The 19,813-nt window shown below is 44.4% G+C and overlaps 2 protein-coding genes across 2 annotated transcripts; both read right to left on the bottom strand.

Annotated features, from left to right (window-relative positions):
* Nucleotides 1-8,158: 8,158 nt before the first annotated feature.
* nipal4 (NIPA like domain containing 4) lies at nucleotides 8,159-16,071 on the bottom strand. The gene is made up of 6 exons (XM_029654008.2): nucleotides 15,850-16,071; nucleotides 14,362-14,622; nucleotides 10,963-11,019; nucleotides 10,468-10,558; nucleotides 9,837-9,997; nucleotides 8,159-9,538 (listed from the first exon to the last, which is right to left on the bottom strand). The coding sequence occupies exons 1-6, from the start codon at nucleotides 15,887-15,889 to the stop codon at nucleotides 8,940-8,942; spliced, it is 1,209 nt and encodes a 402-aa protein (XP_029509868.1). The 5' UTR covers nucleotides 15,890-16,071; the 3' UTR covers nucleotides 8,159-8,939.
* Nucleotides 16,072-18,037: 1,966 nt separating this feature from the next.
* On the bottom strand, nucleotides 18,038-19,297 carry LOC115124592 (insulin-like). Its single transcript, XM_029654006.1, has 3 exons — nucleotides 19,190-19,297; nucleotides 18,602-18,788; nucleotides 18,038-18,336 (listed from the first exon to the last, which is right to left on the bottom strand). Exons 1-3 carry the CDS (start codon nucleotides 19,280-19,282, stop codon nucleotides 18,188-18,190), a joined length of 429 nt encoding a protein of 142 aa, XP_029509866.1. The 5' UTR covers nucleotides 19,283-19,297; the 3' UTR covers nucleotides 18,038-18,187.
* Between the last annotated feature and the right edge of the window lie 516 nt (nucleotides 19,298-19,813).

Below are 19,813 nucleotides of genomic sequence, written 5' to 3'. Positions count from 1 at the left end.
CTGCTGCAACAACAACTATATTTCTCTTCACTATAACAGAACAGAGTTCAGACCGAGTTTAAAAAAAATAAGAAGTAATTTAACCTTTATTTAATTAGGAAAGTCAGTTAAGAACAAATTCTTATTTAGAATGACAGCCTACCCCGGCCAAACCCTACCCTACCCCGGCCAAACCCTCCCCTAACCCTGCCAAACCCTCCCCTAACCCGGCCAAACCCTCCCCTACCCCGGCCAAACCCTCCCCTACCCCGGCCAAACCCTCCCCTAACCCGGATGACGCTAGGCCTATTGTGCACTGCCCTATGGGACTCCCAATCACGTCCAGTTGTGATACAGCCTGGAATTGAACCAGGGTCTGTAGTGACACCTCTAGCACTAAGATTCAGTGCCTTAGACCACTGCGCCACCCGGGAGCCGAAAACAGATGCATCCCCACAACCCTGACCTTTGACTCATGCGTCCCCAGAACCCTGACCTTTGACTCATGAATACCCAGAACCCTGACCTTTGACTCATGCATACCAAGAACCCTGACCTTTGACTCATGAATACCCAGAACCCTGACCTTTGACTCATGCATACCAAGAACCCCGACCTTTGACTCATGCATACCAAGAACCCTGACCTTTGACTCATGCGTCCCCAGAACCCTGACCTTTGACTCATGCATACCAAGAACCCCGACCTTTGACTCATGCATACCCAGAACCCTGACCTTTGACTCATGCATCCCCAGAACCCTGACCTTTGACTCATGCGTCCCCAGAACCCTGACCTTTGACTCATGCGTCCCCAGAACCCTGACCTTTGACTCATGAATACCCAGAACCCCGACCTTTGACTCATGCATCCCCAGAACCCTGACCTTTGACTCATGCATACCAAGAACCCCGACCTTTGACTCATGAATACCCAGAACCCTGACCTTTGACTCATGTATCCCCACAACCCTGAACTTTGACTGATATTGACTGGTTCACAATGTCACTAATGTGTAGACTACTAATGTATCTAAGTATGATGGTACAATAGCAGGTACAATAGTCCCTGATACACCCTAAGTAGACATTTCTCTTAACCCCCAGAGTCTACAACATTTTTGTATGATATCTACTAATCTAGCTAACATATCTGTTATTCTGCATACTGCTATTGTGTTCCTGTCGTCTATGGTAGTATGGATGATAAGTAGCCTAAAACCAGAGGAGTAATGGTTACTGCTCTATGAATGGGAGCATATCGCCATCTAGTGGACATATTGTGTACTGCTTGTTCCATTATTATGTCTCATTGTGTCTGGAGCTGTGATAGCTCAGCTATCAATCTAGCTGAATTTCCTACTGTGTACTTTACATTAAATACACAATGTGAACATTGACCATAATTGTTGCACACCTCCAAGGAATTTAATAGATTATCTTTTAAAATTTTGTCATTATAATGGCATACAATACATGTGAAAAACAGAACATAACCACAAGTGTTTCAGCAAATTGTTGGTGGTATTATTTTTAATCATGATGAGGATTTTTTTCTAAGGAAACAGGGATTGTAAGGCGAGGGCTGGAGAAAGGCGCTCTCCTCTCCATGTTACACCTTGTTGAGACTGGGTTAGTGATAGGCTAAAGAAAGAAACCACGCCCTCTCTTCATTTCACCGTGTTGAGACTGGGTTAGTGATAGGCTAAAGAAAGAAACCACGCCCTCTCTTCATTTCACCTTGTTGAGACTGGGTTAGTGATAGGCTAAAGAAAGAAACCACGCCCTCTCTTCAGTTCACCTTGTTGAGACTGGGTTAGTGATAGGCTAAAGAAAGAAACCACACCCTCTCTTCATTTCACCTTGTTGAGCCTGGGTTAGTGATAGGCTAAAGAAAGAAACCACGCCCTCTCTTCAGTTCACCTTGTTGAGACTGGGTTAGTGATAGGCTAAAGAAAGAAACCACGCCCTCTCTTCATTTCACCTTGTTGAGACTGGGTTAGTGATAGGCTAAAGAAAGAAACCACACCCTCTCTTCATTTCACCTTGTTGAGACTGGGTTAGTGATAGGCTAAAGAAAGAAACCACACCCTCTCTTCATTTCACCTTGTTGAGACTGGGTTAGTGATAGGCTAAAGAAAGAAACCACGCCCTCTCTTCATTTCACCTTGTTGAGACTGGGTTAGTGATAGGCTAAAGAAAGAAACCACGCCCTCTCTTCATTTCACCTTGTTGAGACTGGGTTAGTGATAGGCTAAAGAAAGAAACCACGCCCTCTCTTCATTTCACCTTGTTGAGACTGGGTTAGTGATAGGCTAAAGAAAGAAACCACACCCTCTCTTCATTTCACCTTGTTGAGACTGGGTTAGTGATAGGCTAAAGAAAGAAACCACACCCTCTCTTCATTTCACCTTGTTGAGACTGGGTTAGTGATAGGCTAAAGAAAGAAACCACACCCTCTCTTCATTTCACCTTGTTGAGACTGGGTTAGTGATAGGCTAAAGAAAGAAACCACACCCTCTCTTCAGTTCACATATAGGATCAAGCCCTTAGTAACACCAGTCTGCCTAGTAACCCTAACATGACCTGTGGGTGATCGCTACCAGAACTGGGATAACTATCATTTGAACTATGCTTTGTTGAAAGTAACTATTTTCGAGGGGGAACAAATAGCTACTTTGGAGGTGACAAACTATTTGAATACAGATCACACAAAAAAAGTACCACTTTTTAAAACTATTGGAATACAGATCTCAGGAAGTGACTGTTATTGGATTGGCTGCCTTCAACAACGCCAGGGTTGTAAACTCTGCAACAAAAGAAAAGTCCCTTTTTCAGGACCCTGTCTTTCAAAGATAGTTCCTAAAAATTCATATAACTTCACAGATCTTCATTGTAAAGGGTTTAAACACTGTTTCCCATGCTTGTTCAATGAACCATCAACAATTAAATGAACATGCACCTGTGGAACGGTCGTTAAGACACTAACAGTTTACAGATGGAAGGCAATTAAGGTCACAGTTATGAAAACTTAGGACACTAAAGAGGCCTTTCTACTGACTCTGAAAAACACTAAAAGAAAGAAGCCCAGGTTCCCTGCTCATCTGTGTGAACGTGCCTTAGGCATGCTGCAAGGAGGCATGAGGACTGCAGATGTGGCCAGGGCAATAAATTGCAACGTCCGTACTGTGAGATGCCTAAGACAGCGCTACAGGGAGACAGGACGGACAGCTAATCGTCCTCGCAGTGGCAGACCACGTGTAACAACATCTGCACAGGATCAGTACATCCAAACATCACACCTGGGGGACAGGTACATGATGGCAACAACAACTGCCCGAGTTACACCATCAGTGCTCAGACTGTCCACAATAGGCTGAGAGAGGCTGGACTGGGGGCTTGTAGGCCTGTGGTAAGGCAGGTCCTCACCAGACATCGCAGGCAACAACGTCGCTTATGGGCACAAACCCACCGTCGCTGGACCAGACAGGACTGGCAAAAAGTGCTCTTCACTGACGAGTCGCGGTTTGTCTCACCAGGGTGGATGGTCGGATTCGCGTTTATCGTCAAAGGAATGAGCGTTACACCGAGGCCTGTACTCTGGTCTAGGGCGGTGTGTCATCAGACTGAGCTTGTTGTCATTGCAGGCAATCTCAAAGCTGTGCATTACAGGGAAATCCCTCTCATGTGGTACCCTTCCTGCAGGCTCATCCTGACCTGACCCTCCAGCATGACAATGCCACCAGCCATACTGCATGTTCTGTGTGTGATTTTCTGCAAGACAGGAATGTCAGTGTTCTGCCATGGCCAGCGACTAGCCCGGATCTCAATCCCATTGAGCACGTCTGGGACCTGTTGGATCGGAGGGTGAGGGCTAGGGCCATTCCCCCCAGAAATGTCCGGGAACTTGCAGGTGTCTTGGTGGAAGAGTGGGGTAACATCTCACAGCAAGAACTGGGAAATCTGGTGCAGTCCATGAGGAGGAGATGCACTGCAGTACTTAATGCAGCTGGTGCAGACACCAGATACTGACTGTTACCTTTGAATTTGACCCCCCCATTGTTCAGGGACACATTATTCCATTTCTGTTGGTCACATGTCTGAGGAACTTGTTCAGTTTATGTCTCAGTTGATTCATTTTATGTTCATACAAATAAGTTCAGTTTTCTGAAAATAAACGCAATTGACAGTGAGAGGACGTTTCTTTTTTCCCCTGAGTTTATCTGGAACTGCATGTTAAAGAATGAACACTTAACCTCTTAAATGTAAAGTCCCCAAGTCAGTCCTTTATGAGAACGGTGGCCCATATCTGCAAAAGCAGCGTATCTGCAGAAAGCTGAGTATATTGGCTATTGATCTGTGTCTTCAAATCTTTTGTGTGACTTACTACCATGTATGGGCATACGAGTGTATAAGGGCAGGTTGAGTCGATGACCTCATTTCAAGATGGCTGCTACCTACATTACGGTTAGCGGTGTGAAGCATAAACAAAATGAACCCGGAATAAATTGATTCACACCAAAAGCCGGGACTCCACACATCATGAGGATATCTTATTTGTCTGGCTGTGACCAACCGTTATTGATCACCAGCCCTGAGAGTCAAAATGTTTATTTTATACAACGTTTTCACCAAACATATATATTTGTTAAATGTTACCCCTTTTTCGTGGTATCCAATTGCTAGTTACAGTCCTGTGACATCGCTGCAACTCCCGTACAGACTTGGGAGAGGCGAAGGTCAAGAGCCGTGCGTCCTCCAAAACACAACTCAGCCAAGCCACAATGCTGAAACACCATACACCTGACGACCATGTCAGCGTGCAGTGCACCCAGCCCGCCACTGGAGTCACTACTGCACGATGGGACAGGAACATCCCTGCCGGCCAAACCCTCCCCTAACCCAGACGACGCTGGGCCAATTCATCGCCACACCATGGGTCTCCCGGTCGCTGCCAGCTGCAACAGAGCCTGGACTCGAACCCAGGATCTCTAGTGGCACATTGCAATGCAGTGCCTTAGACCACTGCGCCACTGAGGAGGTCAGCTTCCTTTTGGTCTGTGTTTGAGCTGTAGCTACATGAGGGGTATGACATTAATCCTTAGGTTGGTGGGAACAAATCTAGCCTATTGACAATGTTCTCTAATGATGTATGACTTAATGGCAACATCGAATGTCCACCGAGTGACTATATCTTTGTGTATTAAAAATATGATGTTGCCTGGTTACGTGCTGTAGGCATCCATTACACAGGGGATTGGCTACTATAACACATTGACAGCCTTGTAGCCAATGAGATAAGCTTTCCAGGGATATGCAGTTGACCTGGGTGGGACAAAGCAAGGCCTAGAACCTTTTATGCGTAATGGAAACTATTGCTTCCTGGCTCAGAGACTTGGAAACTTCCCGTGTCCACACCTGACACCACTGACTTAAACATCTTCCCATGTCTAGTTGTTAGGTCAATATCAATTTCTTTCTGATATTGTTCACATGTTGTGGAAGCCATCTGATGTGTGTTTCCAGCTCTAGTCATCAATAATTCACTTATAGCTTGTCAATAACGGTTATCTTTGTGTGTGCTTGATCTTGTATATTCTGAACCATGTAACTCCTATCTATCTTCTGATAATTTCCTCACCATCTCCCAGATGTCTTCTTTCCAATTATGCCAAGTTTTGGCATGTCAGAATCATGTAATTACACGTGAATAGCAGTTAGTTTTGAGTATGTCTATTAAAGCGGAAATCTACATTTTGCCATGACATTTAACTGGTGAAAACTGTTCTCGTGCCTGTGTAATAAAACTGCAATTTTATTTTAATGTTTTTTTACATCATATTTTGGTAATTGCATTTTAGTGCTTCTACACCTGCATTGCTTGCTGTTTGAGGTTTTTAGGCTGGGTTTCTGTACAGCACTTTGAGATATCAGCTGATGTACGAAGGGCTATATAAATACATTTGATTTAATTGCATAAGTAATGAGCTGAGAGTTTTTGTAACTCAAAAAGTTACAAGTTTCTTCCTTATTTCACTCCATTATTATGCAAATTATTAATTATAATTAAATTATTATATAGCAATTTAAAAACATCCCATGTAAACAATGTTGCTATTGTAATATTCACAAAGTTACTAGACGGAAGAACTTGATGTAAAGTGCTACTGTATTACCTCATGTCACTAATTATAGAAATATATTTATTAGAAGCTGCAAAAAGTGGTCTAGTCTAATGTTGAGGGGATTCCATGTCCCTCATTCATTTAATTATAGGTTATAGGCTATATTAATATTCATATCTATGAGACCTCTAAACCGTGTACTTATATTAATATATTTAGACTAGCTAAACTATCTGCTGTAGTTTTTGGTTATTCATAAGATATTTGTCAGCCATCAAAAAAAAAAAAATGTTTTCAAATAACTTGAAATACCTCCAAATATTATTTGGTTTTCTGGGACCAGTATTTGAATATCAAAGAAGATAGTAGCCTTTTAGTTGAAACTCTATGAAAACTATATATGACCATCCTTGAGTATTTGAAAAGTTAGTATTTTCAATTTTAACTACAAAATATAACTATTTGGTCTGATAACTAGATTAGGTAGGGTTTAGGTAGGGTTTAGATAGGGTGTAGGTAGGGTGTAGACACACTAAAACCTTCATCCGTTGATAATTACTTTAGTCTGTTACCTTTCTGAGGGCTCTATAGCAACCTGTCCCTGGGCTCTGTCTGAGACAGCAAAGTCTCTCTCTCTCCCTGTCTCTCTCTCTCTCTCTCTCAGTCTCCGTCTCTCTCTCCCTGTCTCTCTCTCTCTCAGTCTCCGTCTCTCTCTCAGTCTCCGTCTCTCTCTCTCTCAGTCTCCGTCTCTCTCTCTCCCTGTCTCTCTCTCTCTCTCTCTCAGTTCAGCAGTTAATAGCCAACCCACATAATTAGTCTGCTCTGCTCCTGACAAAGCTCAGTGGTGCAGACACCTGACACATCTTTGTTGACTGAGACCAGTGAGCACACTTCATCCCTAGGAAAGAAAAGAAAAAAGCAGGGGAACCTGTTTGTCTCAGAGGATATAGTTGGGAAGCCAGAACAAGCACACTGAATAATTTACTGAGTACAAATTCATAACTGCACTGAAACTGTTTCAGGGGTTCTGTGTTGGCGTTCAATCAATGGGCCTGTAATAATGATCCTTGCTGCTACAGGTTAATTACTTCCTATTCCAGTGATTATTTGACTGTTAAGTTGTAATGGATCCTGTAGGTATAGAGGAATATCATAGTGTTCATAACAAAATGATTAGATCCCACATACTGTGGATCAAACTATTACACCCCAGTTCATAAAACACACACACAAAATGAGGTGACTCAGGCAATAAAATGCCGCCACAACAGTGAAACTCCACTCCTCACGGTTAGTCATCTCTCAGCCTTCCCACGCCGTCAATTAGTGAAACCAACCTTAGCATGATTCCCAGGCCATGACCAATAGGGAACGGAATAATACACTATACTATATCAAATATCAATACCTTAGCATGATTCCCAGGCCATGACCAATAGGGAACGGAATAATACACTATACTATATCAAATATCAATACCTTAGCATGATTCCCAGGCCATGACCAATAGGGAACGGAATAATACACTATACTATTTCAAATATCAAGATTGAGGTTTCCCAAGGTCAAAGTTTACAATGTGTAAAGCTATTCATAATTATGAATGTCTTAATATTTATTTGTTTAAATGCTGTAAAAGTAACTGTCTTCAAACTGCAGTTTGATTGGTTGTGCTACATTTCTTCCAGAGCAATTTCCAAATATGTCAACGGTCAGGGGACACGAACAATCTTATTCACATCATGTAGCAGATCGCTTCAAGCAAATCCGTGTCCTGTGTGGCCACACAGCGTGTCTCTGCACGCTGGTATTAGGCTACAATGGGCCTATTGAAGAGAGCTTGACGGTTTTTTGGGTGTGGCAGTTAAGTAAATGTGTACTCCTGCAACAGCTGCCATTGTTTGAGTTTTGAGACTTTAGCTTGGATCTTAATCTCTATGTTATCATTTAAGGTGCTATAGTTCTTACTGAGTATTGATGTAAACATCTCAATCCCCGACCTGGGCTCAACTGTAAGAGCTGCGGCAACAATACTTCCTCATCTCTCCACTGAAATGGGCACAAAATAGAAAATATTTATTGAAATGAGTGACAGGCAACAGAAATATGAAATGTAGTCAACATCTTAAAATGCAAAGTATATATATATATATATATATCTATATAAAAAAGAGCCCTTTTTAAAATGCCTTGATGAATCACAAACATTGGTCTTCAGCAGCAGTCTACATAGCCTGCAGCGTCATCAGCAACCCATATGATCATTAACTGAGGTTAAAAAACACCCACAAGTATAAAAAACTATATAAAATGTCATCTCTTCTCTGGTACCTTCATAGACAAAGGTCCTCAGTAGCTATTTAGCATCCTGGAGCATCATAAACATAGTCAACAACAGCTCTGGTCACAAATCTACATAAAACTACCAATAAAAAGACTAACAAATACATATTTACATAAGTGAATGTGCTAAGAGTTCTCTCAGGTGCCAGTCTCTCAGCTGATGATGAAGATCCTGGGTGCCAGTCTCTCAGCTGATGATGAAGATCCTGGGTGCCAGTCTCTCAGCTGATGATGAAGATCCTGGGTGCCAGTCTCTCAGCTGATGATGAAGATCCTGAGTGCCAGTCTCTCAGCTGATGATGAAGATCCTGGGTGCCAGTCTCTCAGCTGATGATGAAGATCCTGGGTGCCAGTCTCTCAGCTGATGATGAAGATCCTGAGTGCCAGTCTCTCAGCTGATGATGAAGATCCTGAGTGCCAGTCTCTCAGCTGATGATGAAGATCCTGGGTGCCAGTCTCTCAGCTGATGATGAAGATCCTGAGTGCCAGTCTCTCAGCTGATGATGAAGACTCTGGGTGCGTCTTCTCTCATGGGAGGCAGGCTCTCCATATTCTCAATGAGGATGTGTTTGTCCTCCCGTTTCACCTCCAGCGGCTGACACATTCTGCTGGCCAGGCCCTCCAGGGTGACGTGGATGTCTTTGAACAGGTGCAGCATGGCTACCCCCAAGATGATGACCAGGAAGCCCCCCACGGTGCCCACCACATCCACACCAGACATGGTCCCCCACTCTTTAAACAGGACGATGGAGGTGGTGAGCACCACGGTGGTGAAGCACACGTAGTAGATTGGGTAGACCAGCAGCGTGTTGAAGGTGTCCAGAGACTTGTTCAGGTAGTTGACCTGGACCACGATGGAACTGACCAGTGACACCAGAAGGATCCAGGTGAGCGGGTGACGCACCACGGCCGGGTCAGAGGTCACTGTGCGGATGGCGATGCCCAGGCCCTTGACGGAGGAGACGGTGAAGGCTCCCAGCAGGGAACAGATGCCGATGTAGACCAGGATGTTGGTCTGGCCCACACGGGGGGAGAAGTAGAAGATAAGCAGCAAGCAGGCCACCAGCAGGATACTGGCAAACACAAGGAAGCCTAGAGACACAAAGCGGATACACAGGAGCCATTGAAGTGAGGCTTGACACAGAGGAGAGAGGGAGATAAGTGTTTCTCTAGGGTGTGGTGGAAGGTAGTTAGGGAACAGAAAGGTGTTGTTCCCTGGTGCGTATGTACCGTCTGTCCTTCTGTCTACATAATTGCTCAATAATGACGATAGCATCTTTGAAGTTTATCTACTCTAAATGACATGTTCATTACCTCATTGTTGCACTGCCCTTAATAAAAAGAATTGCTGTGTGAATAATTCCTATGTCAATGAATATAAACGATGTACCTGGGTCAAGCAATTTGTCAGTCATCTGCTGTAGGGTAGTGACTTCCTCTTCTTCAGGTGCATGGATCACCATGAGAGTGCTGCCCAGTATGCTGAGCACACAGCCAAGCTTCCCCAACAGATTCAGTGTCTCCCCCAACAGGTAAGAGGACAGCACTGCACTGTGTCCAGAGAGAAGCCACAATGACAGTCATTTGAATATTAATGCAAACCTGTAGAACAATGACTTCGATGTGAGGATACACAGTATCAACACGAACACAAAACACACACACACAACAGCTCCTGAAAGTTCAAATAAGTTCCCATGTACACCAAAATAAAGGGTGCAAAAATGACAACAACGGTGTGAGATTTGACACAGTCATGGAAAATGAGAAACCAGAGAGAGTAGAAGTACCTGTATGTGAAGGCTGTGTGTTAATAGACAACAGAGAAGTAAGGGTACCTGATAAGGACACTCAGGGTGCCCAGAGGAGTCACCACAGTAGCTGTATGTGAAGGCTGTGTGTTAATAGACAACAGAGAAGTAAGGGTACCTGATAAGGACACTCAGGGCGCCCAGAGGAGTCACCACAGTAGCTGTATGTGAAGGCTGTGTGTTAATAGACAACAGAAGAAGTAAGGGTACCTGATAAGGACACTCAGGGCGCCCAGAGGAGTCACCACAGTAGCTGGAGCAAACATGTACGCTGCAAAGTTGGCAACCTCACCGGCACCCACTGTGAGAGACAGGACATAATGCAAAAACATTGATGTAGTCCTAATCCTTTTGGTTCTTTCAGACGGTTTCTTGGCTGTCCAGCTCGCTAATGATCACTAAACAGTTCATCGAAAATTCCCAAAACAATGGCTAGAGGAGAAATGTTTACTAATTTTGACAGCAAGGAAATCTAAAAAATAAAATTAAAAATTAAATCAGTGCGGCCCTCCGGAATGCAGTGAAGACCGAATTCGGCCCCCAGGGGACAAAATGAGTTCAACACCCCTGGGATAAGCCTTATAGTTCTACTAGCTACCCAACAGAACTATGATAAAACTACTGGTATTCCCACTTTACATTATAGTGCTTGTGACAAACATTGAGGATAGATTTAACAACAACAACAACAACAACAACACTCACTGGTTAGAAGTCCACTCCACCATAACCAGTCCTTTAAATATCCATGACCACCTTCACCTGCACAGAACACAGCAAACAAGGCATTCATTAGAATTAGAAGACAAAACAAATCAATAACATCAATCAATAACAAATAAAGTTGTTTCTTGTCCTCAGGAAACCCTGATATTCAGGACAGTTTGTTTAATCAAACGTTATATAACGGACAGAGGACGAGTCCTTTATTAGACTGTGTTTCATCGTTTCGGTCAGGGTTCATGTCCAGTATTTAGATACTACAACAACCTTTAAACAGGAAGTGGATGTACTATTTGCTATCGATACGGAGAGCTGAAATATCATACTGTTGGGTCATAGTCAAATCAAATCCAGGTTTCTTGGTCGCCTACACAGTTTTACAGGATGTTATCGCGTTCTAGCTCCTACAATACAGGAATATCTAGCAATACAACAACAATGCACACAATCATCTAAACCGTTTTTTTTTTTATGTTTTAAAAAATTAAGACCTAACAGAATGATAAATATCAGAGTCATAAATAAATATATATGTATGTGAATGGTATGTATAGACAGTATCTGAACAGAAAAGGTAGTTATGATTAGAATGCAGTATATACACTGAGTGCACAAAACATTATGAACATGCACCATGACATAGACTGCAACTCAATATTAGGAAGGTGTTCTTAATGTTTTGTTCACTCAATGTACATATAAAGTGGTAAAACATTATGTTAACAATATTAAAGTGACCAGTGTTCAATGACTATGTACATAGTGCAGCAGCCTCTAGGTAGCAGGGTAGAGTACTGGGTGGTAGCCGGCTAGAAGGGTGTGTAAGATTCAGGACGTGGTACTGGGTGGTAGCCGGCTAGAAGGGTGTGTAAGATTCAGGACGTGGTACTGGGTGGTAGCCGGCTAGAAGGGTGTGTAAGATTCAGGACGTGGTACTGGGTGGTAGCCGGCTAGAAGGGTGTGTAAGATTCAGGACGTGGTACTGGGTGGTAGCCGGCTAGAAGGGTGTGTAAGATTCAGGACGTGGTACTGGGTGGTAGCCGGCTAGAAGGGTGTGTAAGATTCAGGACGTGGTACTGGGTGGTAGCCGGCTAGAAGGGTGTGTAAGATTCAGGACGTGGTACTGGGTGGTAGCCGGCTAGAAGGGTGTGTAAGATTCAGGACGTGGTACTGGGTGGTAGCCGGCTAGAAGGGTGTGTAAGATTCAGGACGTGGTACTGGGTGGTAGCCGGCTAGAAGGGTGTGTAAGATTCAGGACGTGGTACTGGGTGGTAGCCGGCTAGAAGGGTGTGTAAGATTCAGGACGTGGTACTGGGTGGTAGCCGGCTAGAAGGGTGTGTAAGATTCAGGACGTGGTACTCGGTGGTAGCCGGCTAGAAGGGTGTGTAAGATTCAGGACGTGGTACTGGGTGGTAGGAGGCTAGAAGGGTGTGTAAGATTCAGGACGTGGTACTGGGTGGTAGCCGGCTAGAAGGGTGTGTAAGATTCAGGACGTGGTACTGGGTGGTAGCCGGCTAGAAGGGTGTGTAAGATTCAGGACGTGGTACTGGGTGGAGTGAGGCTAGAAGGGTGTGTAAGATTCAGGACATGGTACTGGGTGGAGTGAGGCTAGAAGGGTGTGTAAGATTCAGGACATGGTACTGGGCGGAGTTCGGCTAGAAGGGTGTGTAAGATTCAGGACGTGGTACTGGGCGGAGTTCGGCTAGAAGGGTGTGTAAGATTCAGGACGTGGTACTGGGTGGAGTGAGGCTAGAAGGGTGTGTAAGATTCAGGACGTGGTACTGGGTGGTAGCCGGCTAGAAGGGTGTGTAACATTCAGGACGTGGTACTGGGTGGAGTGAGGCTAGAAGGGTGTGTAAGATTCAGGACGTGGTACTGGGTGGAGTGAGGCTAGAAGGGTGTGTAAGATTCAGGACGTGGTACTGGGTGGAGTGAGGCTAGAAGGGTGTGTAAGATTCAGGACGTGGTACTGGGCGGAGTGAGGCTAGAAGGGTGTGTAAGATTCAGGACGTGGTACTGGGCGGAGTTCGGCTAGAAGGGTTTGTAAGATTCAGGACGTGGTACTGGGCGGAGTTCGGCTAGAAGGGTGTGTAAGATTCAGGACGTGGTACTGGGTGGAGTGAGGCTAGAAGGGTGTGTAAGATTCAGGACATGGTACTGGGTGGAGTGAGGCTAGAAGGGTGTGTAAGATTCAGGACATGGTACTGGGCGGAGTTCGGCTAGAAGGGTGTGTAAGATTCAGGACGTGGTACTGGGCGGAGTTCGGCTAGAAGGGTGTGTAAGATTCAGGACGTGGTACTGGGTGGAGTGAGGCTAGAAGGGTGTGTAAGATTCAGGACGTGGTACTGGGTGGTAGCCGGCTAGAAGGGTGTGTAACATTCAGGACGTGGTACTGGGTGGAGTGAGGCTAGAAGGGTGTGTAAGATTCAGGACGTGGTACTGGGTGGAGTGAGGCTAGAAGGGTGTGTAAGATTCAGGACGTGGTACTGGGTGGAGTGAGGCTAGAAGGGTGTGTAAGATTCAGGACGTGGTACTGGGCGGAGTGAGGCTAGAAGGGTGTGTAAGATTCAGGACGTGGTACTGGGCGGAGTTCGGCTAGAAGGGTTTGTAAGATTCAGGACGTGGTACTGGGCGGAGTTCGGCTAGAAGGGTGTGTAAGATTCAGGACGTGGTACTGGGTGGAGTGAGGCTCGAAGGGTGTGTAAGATTCAGGACGTGGTACTGGGTGGAGTGAGGCTAGAAGGGTGTGTAAGATTCAGGACGTGGTACTGGGCGGAGTGAGGCTAGAAGGGTGTGTAAGATTCAGGACGTGGTACTGGGCGGAGTGAGGCTAGAAGGGTGTGTAAGATTCAGGACGTGGTACTGGGCGGAGTTCGGCTAGAAGGGTTTGTAAGATTCAGGACGTGGTACTGGGCGGAGTGAGGCTAGAAGGGTGTGTAAGATTCAGGACGTGGTACTGGGTGGAGTGAGGCTAGAAGGGTTTGTAAGATTCAGGACGTGGTACTGGGCGGAGTTCCTGCTAGAAGGGTGTGTAAGATTCAGGACGTGGTACTGGGCGGAGTTCGGCTAGAAGGGTGTGTAAGATTCAGGACGTGGTACGTAAGATTCAGGACGTGGTACTGGGTGGAGTTCGGCTAGAAGGGTGTGTAAGATTCAGGACGTGGTACTGGGTGGAGTGAGGCTAGAAGGGTGTGTAAGATTCAGGATGTGGTACTGGGTGGAGTTCGGCTAGTGATGACGTAAAGAAAACGACTGTCAGTAGATACCCATCAGAACTTGATTCTATATAAAACGTTGATCAAAATAAGGACAAAGCCCTCCTGTGGTGTAATGTGACGTCTTTGTGTTTTTCCACATCCTTAAACAGTGAAGACCCCCCACCTGCTCTGGTCTGTCCATTATTGGCTAGGCGAAGCAGGGCCTTCTTCTTCAGCATCACACTTCCTCCAATCAGGAAGGCCGACAGCACCGCCAAGGTCAAACCAGTCCAGAAGTTATAGTTGGTCCAGTTGTTGCCGACGGCTGACAGCCCTGTCTCAGTGGCATTGTGATTGTCAGTGAAGGAGGTGTTGAGGAGGTTTGCCTCCCCGTTGACTATACACACCGCAGTCTGAGATGGACACAGTAGCCTTATTATGGAACCTGGAAAAACAAGCAGAGTGAAATCACTTTTAACATTATAGCTTCATATGAACTGGGTGGTTGGAGCCCTGAATGCTGATTGGCTGACAGCCGTGGTATATCAGACCGTATACCACCGGGTTTCACAAAACATGTATTTTTACTGCTCTAATTACGTTGGTAACCAGTTTATAATAGCAATGACACCTCAGGGGGTTTGTGGTATATGGCCAATATACCACGGCTAAGGGCTGTTTCCAGGCACACCTACACTACACCTGCTCGGGCCTTATAGCTTTATGAAAGATATTATGTTCTTATTGTGTGATTACCATGTTATTTCTAAGTAAATACCTGGACATTTATGTACAATAAAGTATAAACACTATTAGAACATCTGGTGAAGAGAAACCAGTCCAAAACACACAGCGGTAATGGCCTACATAGCAGATTGCTTAACCAGGTCATGTGTTGACTGATTACTATTATGTCACGATAGTAATATCCATGGCAGTTATCAGAATGATACCAGTGTATTCACGTTGTATGTTATCAACACTAACCTATCTACACAAAGCCCAATTAAAGATTGGAATGGTCAAATAAAATGAGGCTCAATTTCTTTGGATTTCATTGGGACAGAAAATATAAGAAGATTAGATAGTCTACTTTAGAAATCCACATGACATTTCATGTTTAGTGAGACTGGCAGATTCAATACATGACCTCACCATTTGAACAATGCCCCCGCATTGGCATGGTGCAGTGACCTGTTCTCTCTGTCAACAAAGGTGTTCTACTCACACACAACGGAGATTACAATTCTCATGAGCGTAGAAATCATCAATTATATGGACATTTCAAGTGGAATGACCTGAAAAACTGGCTTTGGAAATCAGCCCATTTAAAAGTAGTTCAAAGACATGAACAACCCCACTTGATATTCTAAAATATTTTCAAACAATTGCTTTTAAAAATCATACATTTAAAAACTGGCTTTGTGTTCTGCTCCAGATGAAGACGTTTAGAAAATAATATCTGACAATATCATTTTTGTCTATTAAGTGTATTTACGGATGCCAACCCATGGGTATTATTGTCTGTACATTCTGCCAATACGCCCTTCGTGAATAAGCCTACTGTTGCTATATCACAAACATTCAAAAAATATTGTAAGCCCCCATTTCCCATTAAATAACGTAGCCTACAATAATATGATGACATTGAAGTATTAGCCTATAAACGTACCGTTTCGGCATGAATCCTTAGATAAATGAACATATTGCATTGTGTTGATTTAGGCTAATATCCAATAAATCTCGAAGTAGCCGAAAAAGTAGTAGTAGGCTAAAAAAGAGACCGGTAAAAGTATCCGTTCCCAATGTGATCGTTCTTAATTCCACGCATAAAAAAACAACGTTCGCAGAAACGAATCGATCCGACACATTATTCACAGGGGGCGTGGCCACACACATCAAGTCACCCTGACCTGCTCAGGTGTACGTCTGGCCCGCCCATTACCTCCGTCAGCAGCTCTCTCATTGGCCTCGAAAAGAGCAGGCGACGACGCTGCGCTTTCACTACTGATCAAGGGCAAGTCCCTCTGCTCAGACGTTGCTGACGCCTATCAGATCTTACAACGTCTGGATAGGTAATTTACCTATCAACTAGCTAACCAGTGGTTGACGTGTCCATCGAATGAGCAAGGGAGAATGTTAAAGCAATCTGGGCTGCTTTCAGTACGTTTTTACATTCTGGAACATTCAATTGAACTGAAACGGTGCTATTCTGAAGGCTCAGTCGAAAAAAAACCGGGGAGGGGGTTTGGGGACTCTGGCAGCATGGCAATCACACTTTAAAAACTACACTTATTGCGTCAAGCCACACGTCGCCACACCCACCAAACGGGAGCAAACGTACCTCAAAGTCTGTTCAAGAACGTACAAGAATGTTGTGGATGTTACATTGCGATAACATTTAACAGATGTTATCGCAATGTACTTCAAACGTTCAGGCGAAATGAACGCACCTCTGAACAGCCGACTGCACAGTCGATGACGTTACCACAACCATTGGTTAATGCATAGGAGAACTGCCCTATACTTTGCAGGGTAGCCTAGTGGTTAGAGCGTTGGACTAGTAACTGGAAGGTTGCAAGTTCAAACCCCCGAGCTGACAAGGTACAAATCTGTCGTTCTGCCCCTGAACAGGCAGTTAACCCACTGTTCCTAGGCCGTCATTGAAAATAAGAATTTCTTCTTAACTGACTTGCCTAGTTAGATAAAGGTCAAATAAAGAAAAAAGAAAGGCTTCTTTATCAAATTAGTTATATTTACAACATTTTAGGTTGTTAATATAATTTAATCATATTGATCTAAATGAACTGTACTGTATATAAGTAAATTAAAATGTATACATGAAGTGTGTAAAAAGTATTGTTATTGTCTCTCGGTGTCTTGACAATATATGATTCTTATCTTATTCACATTTTTTTTAATTTAATGTACTATTATCTTATTTTGTTCTTGTCTATAACTGTTGTGTATTTTGTCACGTGTTTGATGTGGACCCCAGGAAGAGTAGCTGCTGCATGTGCAACAGCTAATGGACATCCTATAATCTAAACTATACTCAACTAAAACCTCTCGATTCATTCCATTCATTTTTTTGATGTGATCGTCATCTCTGTCTTATGTCTCTGTAAATCAGAGGGAAGAGTGACCCCCAGTGTCCACTTTGAGAAGCGCAGCTCTGTAGGACTTCATCATACAACACAATGTGTGCAAGAAAGACATTATATTATCCTCCTAAAACCAAACAATTCGTTTTTGCCCAATCTAATGGATATTAGGTGCTGTGGGATTCTTTAAGATATTCTTTGAAGAGGTAGGGTTTCAGATGTCTTTGGAAGGTGAGCAGGGACTCTGCTGTCCTAGCTTCAGGGGGAAGCTGGTTCCTCCATAGGGGTGCCAGGACAGAGAAGAGCTTGGACTGGGCTGAGCGGGAGCTGCCCTCCCGTAGTGGTAGGAGAGCCAAAAGACCAGAGGTGGCAGAATGGAGACCCCGAGTTGAGGTTTAGGGTTTGGGCATAGCCTGAAGGTAGGGAGGGGTTTGCTGCTCCATTGGCAAGTACCACGGTCTTGTAGTGGATGCTAGCTTTGACTGGACGCTAGTGGAGTGTGCAGAGGAGCAGGGTGAAAGGGTTAATTCATTCTCCCAACCTGCTACAAAAAAAGTCACTTCCAGACGAAACTCTTTAGAAGTGGCGTGAGAAGAGTGTTTCTCGTGGCCATTTTGTCTGCATTACAATATACATTTACAATAGTTTGGTTTCAACCCAGGATAATGAGAAAATCCGAACCACACATTGAACAGAAGTCATAGTAGCCTACTCCGAACATAAGGCCCATTTACAAAAGGAAAACAAAGTGCTTGCTCATTTCATAGAACTTTATTTTCTAGGAAAAATAAAACATGTCTATGCCATTTCTTGTCTGCACTTGAAGCTTTTCTTTGAGACGGGGATGATGCCTCTGCGCATTGGAGAGTGGCAGAGAGAAGAGCAGGCTTAGCGGTGAGACAGGCCTCAGTTGCAGTAGTTCTGCAGGTCGAAGATGTTGCAAGGCTTGTGACAGCACTGCTCTACAATACCTCTCTTTACTATCATGTCCATCTGGTCTTTGAACGGGGACTCGGCAACTTCGTTCTCCTGGGACGATTTTGGAAAGAGAAACCCTGCAAGAGGAGAGAAGCACATTGAGTGAGTGCTACCCCATAACATCAAGCAGCATATTGTATGGACTACTGTCCTTTTCTGTGTTTCATCATTGCCTTCACATTCAATTTCATATTTGTAGTTTCTTCTAAGTGACCATGCGTTTTCTAAATGTCATTTCGACACATATACACACAAAAACAGGAAAGTAACTTGTGGTCTTAGATCAAGTTGAGTTGTCGAAATGAAGTCTTTTGAATTCAGACAGTGCTAGAGGTGTCTTACCTGTTAGGGGATCCACATCTCTCTTTGGGTTGTAAAAGAATCCTTTCTCTCCACACACCAGATAGAGGGCGTCCACCAGATGAGAGCCACACAGGTGTTGGGCAGCTGCAGCGTCTGCCCCAGGGTAGAGGGCCAGCAGCACCAGCAGAGATGCAGCTTGGAGCCAGAGGGCCATGTTGATGGTGGACTGGAGGAGAGAAAGACAAACGAAGCAGGTATGTTAACACTGTGGGAGTTTCATGCAGAGAAACATCTCTATTCTTCTAGGAGGGACATTACTCCTCCTGTGTAATGCTGACGACACGACCCATATTCTGGTGTAATATTGTCATTCAGCATGTTCTAAAAGAAACCATAGCCTTACATCAACAAAACGACTATTTCCATAAGCACGCATACGGGAATAGCTCACTAGATGCAGTAAAATACAGTTGTTACTGACGGAAATACATTTGTTCAACAAAAACAGTAAGAGTTCCAAGGTTGTTTTCAGATTCTAGTGACATCTACATCCCCAAGATCCGCTACCCTAACCCAACTGTGGTTCCCAACCCTCCAGTGACACACAAAGAGACCCCCGGCTCTTACCTGTGGAGGTGGTGGTGAAGAAGCTCTGTAGAAGAGTAGCAGAAATGCTGAAGGAAAAGTTGGTTGAGGCAGAACACCAGATTCTCCCCCCATTTTATACCCCTGGAGCAGGCAGGCAGGCAGGCCTCGGGAACAAGGGTCTGTGGTCTTTGCCAGTGTCAGCGGAAAAGAGAAGTTGCTCAATAAAATCTAACGGTAAGTGGCAATCCAATTGTTCGCCTCGTTAGGCATGTTTGTTTTACTAAGTGACATCAGTGGTCCAAGCGGAGGGCCGGTGAATCGGACGTAACTGATGTGACCTGTGTCTGAGATGTACAGAGGATTCCAGGGATTGTTGGCTTGCGTTTGACCGACCTGTTCCTGCTTCAGACACACTAAAGAGTATAGTAGCTGTTTGTTTAAAGAAGGTAGCTAGTGAGAGACGGCTTGTGGCTCAATGAGTGTCCTGAGCAACAGTTTTTGGTGTTGAAGGTACTTACCGTGTCCTGTTGTGATGTTAGTGGGATGTTTCATGTTGACACATTAGCCATTAGCCGACCTTTGATGGAAAGAGTCATCTTTTTTTTTGTGTGACAACTTCTTCCATGACGCACTTATGTGTTGTAAGTCGCTCTGGATAAGAGC

Source organism: Oncorhynchus nerka, linkage group LG10, assembly GCF_034236695.1.
Source record: "Oncorhynchus nerka isolate Pitt River linkage group LG10, Oner_Uvic_2.0, whole genome shotgun sequence".
NCBI lineage: Eukaryota > Metazoa > Chordata > Actinopteri > Salmoniformes > Salmonidae > Oncorhynchus > Oncorhynchus nerka.
Note: the sequence above shows the minus strand (reverse complement) of the source record. Positions and strands in the feature narration are given on the sequence as shown.

Coding starts and splice junctions, on each gene's coding strand:
- nipal4 (XM_029654008.2), bottom strand. CDS start 15,889: ATGCAATATGTTCATTTATCTAAGGATTCATGCCGAAACG. Junction 11,020..14,361: donor TAATGGACAGACCAGAGCAG/GTGGGGGGTCTT, acceptor TGTTCTGTGCAG/GTGAAGGTGGTCATGGATAT. Junction 9,998..10,467: donor GCCCTGAGTGTCCTTATCAG/GTACCCTTACTT, acceptor CTCTGGACACAG/TGCAGTGCTGTCCTCTTACC.
- LOC115124592 (XM_029654006.1), bottom strand. CDS start 19,282: ATGGGGGGAGAATCTGGTGTTCTGCCTCAACCAACTTTTCCTTCAGCA. Junction 18,789..19,189: donor CTTCACCACCACCTCCACAG/GTAAGAGCCGGG, acceptor TCTCTCCTCCAG/TCCACCATCAACATGGCCCT. Junction 18,337..18,601: donor AGATGTGGATCCCCTAACAG/GTAAGACACCTC, acceptor CTCCTCTTGCAG/GGTTTCTCTTTCCAAAATCG.